At 35.4% G+C, this 8,136-nt stretch overlaps 1 protein-coding gene across 1 annotated transcript; it reads left to right on the top strand.

Annotated features, from left to right (window-relative positions):
- The first annotated feature begins 5,735 nt into the window (after window positions 1–5,735).
- hoxb13a (homeobox B13a) lies at window positions 5,736–7,474 on the top strand. Its single transcript, XM_039685811.2, has 2 exons — window positions 5,736–6,450; window positions 6,764–7,474. Exons 1-2 carry the CDS (start codon window positions 5,787–5,789, stop codon window positions 7,009–7,011), a joined length of 912 nt encoding a protein of 303 aa, XP_039541745.1. The 5' UTR covers window positions 5,736–5,786; the 3' UTR covers window positions 7,012–7,474.
- Window positions 7,475–8,136: the final 662 nt, after the last annotated feature.

Here is an 8,136-nt window from a genome sequence, read left to right as displayed (position 1 = left end):
GAGGCTTTACGTTTACGTGGAATTATAACGTATACCGCAAGGTTGATCTGCAGATGGTTTCCTGCTCCAACACACCTGTTATGTTCAAGTAAAGGTCCTGATGCCCTGTTTCAGGTGTGTCTGATAATAAGAGAAATTTAAACTGCACAGAGAGCAGGATAGAGTAGCTAAATAGTAATCTGTCAGATTGCTTCATACTTGTTTCTGAAAAAAATACCAATGACTGTGTTGTTAACAATAACAACAATAATTATTAGACTATTATATGAGTAAATGTTATCTGAGTTATTAAAATTATAAGTTAGTTTTTTGATTTTTTGAATTGTATTTGAGTGCAGCTTTCAATTTTTAAAAAATGTTTAACTCCACAATGATCGAAAATGTATTTTTTGAACTTTCCGATATTCCATGATTATGCTAATTATGCTTATAAATTTAATTTGAACTTCTCTCATTTGACCCACCTCTTCTCTGTTTAACTATAACATGAGAAATAAGACATTTACTTGGTTAATGAAATCTTTGTTTTAGTTTTAGACTTTTTTATTTATTATCCTTCTACATTACTCTTAAGCTTTCAGGTTTGTTTGTTTGTATTGTACTGCAAATATAAGCCCTATAATATGTGCTACACCTAAATTATTGATAAAATAAAGGATTAGAAGTAGATAGAAGCCATCAGGGGAATACACTCAAAAGGACATCTTATCCCAAAAGGTTTATATTAGGAAACTAAATATATTGTAGAAGTTTTGACAAGTGATAATCAGTTCTTGCCCTAAAGGTACATTTTTTGCACATTTTGCGTTGTGACAGTGTAAGGCTATTGTATAATATACATGTATATTATGTAGCAGTAGTTTTAATAATGAAAGAACATAATGATAAAGATTAAGCTTATGTGACCCACATATTTACATGTATCATTTAATAGGCTGGTTCCGTGATGTCCTGTTTCATATCATGTCAATCCAAAATGATTAGACAGCATTCTTAACTCTATTTTGTGCATATAAAGAGCAGTTTTGGGAAATGTGCATCCTACGCTCTCAGATTGCCATTGTGATCAGTCATTATCAGAAGGCTGTGACAGTTGATGTATGATGATGTGTTAATTTAGTCATTTTGAAACCCATAAAAGTGCAGTGGGATTTTCACTAAAATATACATTATATTAAAATGCATTCTGCACAGATGTAAAAGAGCATTAAGGCTTCTGATTCAGATAATTTGTCAATATAGCAATATACTCCCCCCCCCCCCCCCCCGAATCAGTCTTATTCCCCCTTTCCAAAAAAAGAAATTGAGTACTATCCCAGCTCTGCAATGTTGCAATGTCCAAAAATAGTCCTTCCACAAATATATATGTACTTTCCATGAATATTTGTAGTATATTTACTAACTATACTACTAGTAATAATTTAAATAACTGTTATTCAGCTAATATTTTCTGGTCATAACAGCTGAGGTAAACTTTCCCCTCTTTCTTGTTGGTCTATACCATCCTTTTTTTTATTACACTGAAACATACAGAGATTGTGTTATGATGAATACAGAAATACTATCCATTTTATTTATTTGTAAGGCAGTTTCGTCCTACTCTTATAGAGTCATAGGGACATTACATCATTTTACATGGTAACCTGGTGTTCTAAAATTCACATAGGCCCATGTTTTTGTCAAAAACTACGCCCCTGAAGATCGAAGGATCCGGCGGTCAGAGTAGTAATGATTTAACTGGATAAAATTCTTGGTGTGAGCTTATTTTTTGAAATGTGGGTCTATTAGCCATCACTGGTTTTGCCAAAATACCAAAATTAATAGGGGATAATAAATTCTATGGTTTCACGACACAATTTCCAATTTTATTGTCATGCAGGATTTGATTTATAGCTACTTGGATATTGTCATGTACATTTGACAATTTAAACGTAGGCTATTTATAATGATATGTCGGATTTTGAGACTTTGAAACTGTAATTGTAAAAGTGATTTAAGATGCTATGCGACTTTTTATAATTACTATTATGAAAAGGGGCGTTTTTAGCTAAATCATTGTTGTGACTGCCCTAAAAATATGCAATATGCCAGAATAGGTTTGGGCAGATTTTGACCTGCCATTAGAGGAAAATGGTGACTGGGAGAAGCTAATTTACATGTCCCCTCTCTCACTCACTTATTTATTTATTTACACTACTGCAGTATCATGTTTCATGTGACATTATTGCATTTGTATAGGCTATACTTTAACTGAAAAAGAGTAAAATCTTAATACATTGTGTACCTTGGTATAACCACAAGTCATTAATATCGAATAGCCTTAATTAATATTTTATTTGGCTTTGTCTCCGATGAACTGTCAGAGTATTATACAGTTCCTTTTTTATTTGCAATAGCGAGTGGTGTACAGTGCTCCTAAATATGCACATTGTTTTTATGCTTGGATATGTAACATGTCGATTAGGCTGCGTGATAACTTTTTGCTTAAGTGCTTTGGTAACCAGCCATTGTCAGTTTATATTAAAACCTATGAGTGAGATTACAATTCTCAGGATTACATTTTCAGAATTCTATATCACAATAATGTGTACAGACATTTTATTAAAGGAAACAATATTAAGAATTCTTCACCATTGCTGGCTGTTTTTTATATTTTTTATTTTATTTTGGATTAGAATTCTTAATAACAATTCTTCATAAAATTCTGTCTTCATTTACTCACCTTCATGTCGTTTCAAACTTAAGTCGCCTTTTTTTTCTGTGGATCACACAAGGAGATATTTGTGTAAAAAAATTGTTTGCAAGTCATTGGTGTCCAGTGTCGTTTGGACCCGAACTTTATTCAAACTTTATTTATTCAATATTCTTTTTGTATTCTAGAAAGTCACAGAGGTTTGCAAAATTGCGACACGAGGACGCGCAAATAAGTGAAAGTTTAAAATTTTCGGTGAAATTTAATTTGAGGGGACATAACAGTGCTGAAAGTATAGCCTGAGTGACAGTAACCATAATGTACATATCTTAGCCGGCGGTTGACTCACAAAGTAGCCTACAGAAAGGCAAATTGCACAATGCATAGGCTACTTTTCACGCTTTTTTCACGCTTTTGATACTTTTCATACTTTTAGATGCAGAAACGTTCAACAGTTTTGTAATAGGATTTCAATAAAAAAAAAATATTTTTTATCGTTTACCATTTCACCGAACGGACGCCAACCGTATAGGCTACTCTCGTGCATAAACAATATGATATATAGCTATGTTATGTAATGTTATGATACAAATGAATGAAACTGAAATGTATTATTTAAACCATTTTTTGTAGTTTGATATGTAAAATGACATTTAACATTTTAAAAATGTTCTTAACACCGAGATGTTTGTAATAAAGTTGTTAGTGAGTAATTGTGCAATAACTGCTGCAGTTCACGTCGCATGAACAATCTCATTAGGTAGCCTATGCGTCGTAAAAAACAAAACAACGTAAAATGTTTGGCAAAGAAAGGTGGAACATTACTTTGTAGGGTGGAATATGCTACCTTGCGTTTTGCGTTTAAAATAAATGTTGTTTTTGATATTATGAATTCATACATCGATTCACGTGAAACTTAAAACGCAAAACGTAGGCCAGCTAGCTAATTTAGCTTTCGCGCTATCACTTTACTTTATCTATCTGTCATTTGAACTTTACTGCTTCCATTACGCTTACATTTTTTAAATATTGTATCAATAAGATTTCATTTGTAAAACTTACCCTGTCCTTAATGAATATGCGCCAGTCTTCTGAAGATGTAAGTTAATTCGTACAGAGTTTCTTGTAAGACCCCTTGCATGTGGGCAGGGCTTTTTACAATTAAACCATTAAAGCATTTCCTGTGTACAGTAAAAGCTTTGCACAAGCACGACATGTGTGGGGCTTCTTATAGCCCTGACTACAAAAATATCATGCCTGAACCCAGAGTAACAGCTGTTTAGTGATAATGGAAATTCATTCAAGTTTTAAACAACATGAAATGCGTGTAGTGAATAATGTTTGTCTTATTTTGGATCTATTGAATTTCAAGTAACTATTCTGAAGATGATGGTTTGAGTCATTTCTTTGAAATCCGAGCAATTGTGTTTGTCTGTAGGCTTTTTTTATTATTCCTGCTAGATTCAGAGACCTTGAACTTGGATAGTTTGCCTAAGGAGGGACTGCTTCTATCATTGCCTCCTAAACAGGCCCTTCAGGGAGGGCTCATCCCTTTAAACTTGGCCTTGACCTTGAGGGCCTTGCTTGACCTTTATGTAAAGACAGCAGTCTGGGGAGGTGTGTGTGTGAGAAAGAGGATTAAAGAGGAAGCATCTTGTTGTTCCCTGCATTTTCCACACACAATGACACGTGCATGCTTTAAGCCTCTGAAATATTTAAAAATATCAGGTTATAGTAGAAATGCATGTAATTTTTTTCTTTTTTTTTGGGAGATGGGGGGGGGGGATTTTTTCGCATTAATACTTTTACATTTTGCTTACAAGCGAATCTCACTTGAGTTTAGATCACATTCACACGATTTTGTTTTCGATTGTTTGATCACCAGATCTCAGTTTCCAGAGGCAGAGTGCTGATAGCGAGTGTTTTTGTTTTTTTTTTGGAAAAAAAAGGGAATTTACGATTTTAGTCATTTTCAAAAGAAAAAGTAATTAAATAAAAAAATGATGGGGTAACGCACAGTCATCGATAGAATGTAAAGTAAAAATAGGCACACAACTCGTTGATCTAAAAATCTTTCAACACCTTACAAACTCTATAATAATAATTTCTATAATTTGTGATTTGTACAGCTGCAGTTCTTATTCTATAGAAGCGATAGAGACTTTTGAATAACAACCGAGGGAACCGTTTTGAAAGTAGATATTTTGCCTCTTTATTTCAGCTGATTGTATTTGAAGTATTTCATAAAATGCTTCCAGGCGTTGTTCAATCTTGTGTATGAGACAAGTTATGATTTTTCATTTTTTTATGGTAATGATAAATAATTTATACATCTGGCACTGCTGATTATGGGCCTTTAAAATGTCTGTAATAATTTAAAGGCATTTCAACGTGTACTTGGCCAATGTGTAATTAAATCCTAAATAAAAAGTATGACCCATTTAAACATTTCTATTGCTTTTTGCTGTGAGGGTTGGGAGAAATTATTATAGTATTTGATGATCAGCAAGGGAGCTGCCATGAATATTTCTATATAAATTATATTATTTCGTGTAGCAAGTACGCGTAGCGCGTAGGCACATTCAGTGCGTAATATGACATGAACATGAAGGCTATAGAAAATAAAAACAAAACTCCTTCATCACAGCCTATATATTGTGACTATATTTGTTTAACAACAATTTAAATTTAAAATGTACATTCTTTCAATGACTTAACATTAAAATAACAAGTATAGCATCAGACTTAAACGCTACATATGTTTTTTTTCCCCACAAAACCAAATAGGCATATGTGATTAAATGCTTAGTGAATTAAAGAACAAAAAGTGTATTAGAGTAGATTAATGCAAAAGGCAAGGCAGCATTTGAAGATAACTTTTACACATTTAACTGGGTCTTGACAAAAAAAATCTTTGACATTCTTCAGTCAAGGTTTATTTTATGCGGCACGTGGTACAGCTCTCATCCAATGAAGGCACTGCAATGCAGACTGTAGTCCATTGCGTCAATGCAGCTGTACCAATGTAACTGAGTGTCCTGCTTCGGACTTTAGTCTTTGCAACATAATTTTCCGTCCGAATGGTGAGCGTGCTATGACCACCTCCTTGGTCCTGAATCCTCGCTGGGCGGACACGGTTATGTTTGTATATGAAAACAACTTGGATGAGCTGAAGAACATGGAGGGTCTGGTTGGAAGTGGCAATTTTGCGGCCAACCAGTGCAGGAATCTGATGGCCCACTCGGCTTTGAGTAGCCACCCGTCCAGCCTCGTCCACGGCTCCAGCTATTCCACTGTGGACGTATCGACTTCAAGTTCTGCAGAGCCGGGCAAGCAGTGCACACCCTGCCCAGCGGTTCCACAGGCCTCGTCCACCGGTCCCATCCCGTACGGCTACTTTGGCAACAGCTATTATCCTTGCAGAATGGGGCGGGGTTCCCTCAAGTCCTGCACGCAGCCGAGCGCACTCAGCTACTCTGCTGAAAAATACATGGATACCCCGGTCACATCTGAAGAATATCCTAGCAGGGCTAAAGAGTTCGCCTTTTACCACAGCTACCCCAGTCCCTACCAGTCCATGGCCAGTTATTTGGACGTGTCAGTGGTACAGACGCTTGGAACGGGAGAGCCGCGACACGATAGTCTCCTGCCTATGGACAGCTATCAACCTTGGGCTCTGGCTAACGGATGGGGTAGTCAGATGTATTGCTCCAAGGACCAGAGCCAGGCTGGCCATCTCTGGAAGTCTGCATTAGCGGGTACGTTTTATAACTATATTTCGTCTGAAATGAGAGTGCTCAAAATATTTTTAAGCGTTAAGGTATAGCCAAAACTCTCACAAATATCCAAGATATTACTCTTCTGGTCAGACAGAAGACATGTTTTATTTGAGATATTCTCTAAAGCACACAAATACTACTCGCTTATAAAGAAATATGTAATTTAATCAAATAACGTCTGCATATGTCTACATTGTCAAATTAACTCCAAAAATCTACAAATGCTAAACGTAGTTTAGGTAGACAATGAACGAGCCCATTATTTAATAAACCTTTTTGTTATTCGTTCCAGATGTTGTGGCCCACCAACATGACGGGGGCTCATTCCGTCGAGGTAGAAAGAAGCGGATACCGTACACAAAAGTACAACTCAAGGAACTGGAGAAAGAATATGCAGCCAACAAATTCATCACAAAGGACAAGAGGAGAAAGATTTCAGCGGCAACCAACTTATCCGAGCGTCAAATCACGATTTGGTTTCAAAACAGGAGGGTTAAGGAAAAGAAATTCATTGCCAAAGTTAAGAACAGTGCGCCGTAAAGCAAAACTGCATTTTTGTCGTTTTCCGACTGTTTTTCTCGGTGACTTCAAATAAAGAAAAGAATAAAAGAGAAAAAATCGTCGCGAGGACGATTTTTGGACTGGGGTTTTCTTTTCGCATTTACACCAACAGAAAAAAGAAAAAAAGAAAAGAAAAGAATGGGACTCAAAAATGATTAAACTTAATAAATGGAAAACATGAAAGGACAATATAGCTTGTATATAACGCACGTGCCTGCCTATATGTAACTGTGTTCGTTTAAAGTATTTTAGTCTTCTTTTAGCTTGCATTTAAATGTTATATAGGCTATGTCAATTGTTGTCGTTGTTGTTAGTCCTATACCTTATTACTCAATACCTGTCAGTACCTATATACTATGTTTATATCGCTTGTAAAACATAATAACATATATATCACAAACCTTAATAAATATGTTAATTCCATTCACTGTTTTCATAGCAAAGTAGTAGTAGCCTATTTATGTATTATTCTCATTGAGCGTCGCCCAATGACTCTTTTCAGTCCTCTGTTGTCAAATTGGCTGATGCCATTGGTGACATGATGATACTGACAAACAGTTTCTGCCATTTTTCTAAAACTGGGTAAAGAAAATTTGCAGCACTTTAATGTTATCGATTTCTGGCAGATGTGTAGAAACCTTTTTTTCAATTTAAATGTGCATTAATCTCTTGAAATTATACATCAAATGTATTCGTATGATTCATCATAACAATGGCTTGTTATTGGAGCCTTTGGGAATTTAAGACCTTTATTGTTTTACAATGTGAATGCAAACACGTGAACTCAGAGCGCCTTAGAATTTTCTTTAAGGTAAAAAAGTAAAGTTTATAAAAGAAATGTTACAGCAATTTGGAGCACTGTTGTATCCTAACAATTTCATATACATTCATGAACAGTGGTTTCAAAACTTGGTAATATATGGGTCTTTTTCTCCTCACGGTTAGAGCTAGCGGGAGTGTTTTGATGTTGGCCGAGAAGGAGGGGGCGCTCGACTACAGAAGATGTAGGCACTAAATCAGCCCTTAACCTTGACCTTGAAAGTCACATGCTTAAAGATAAGAAATAGCTTTTTCTTTCCTGAAAGTATTAATATTCAAGAATTC

Source organism: Pimephales promelas, chromosome 3, assembly GCF_988280905.1.
Source record: "Pimephales promelas chromosome 3, fPimPro1.hap1.1, whole genome shotgun sequence".
NCBI classification, from domain to species: domain Eukaryota; kingdom Metazoa; phylum Chordata; class Actinopteri; order Cypriniformes; family Leuciscidae; genus Pimephales; species Pimephales promelas.
This window is presented reverse-complemented; position numbering and strand designations above follow the sequence as displayed.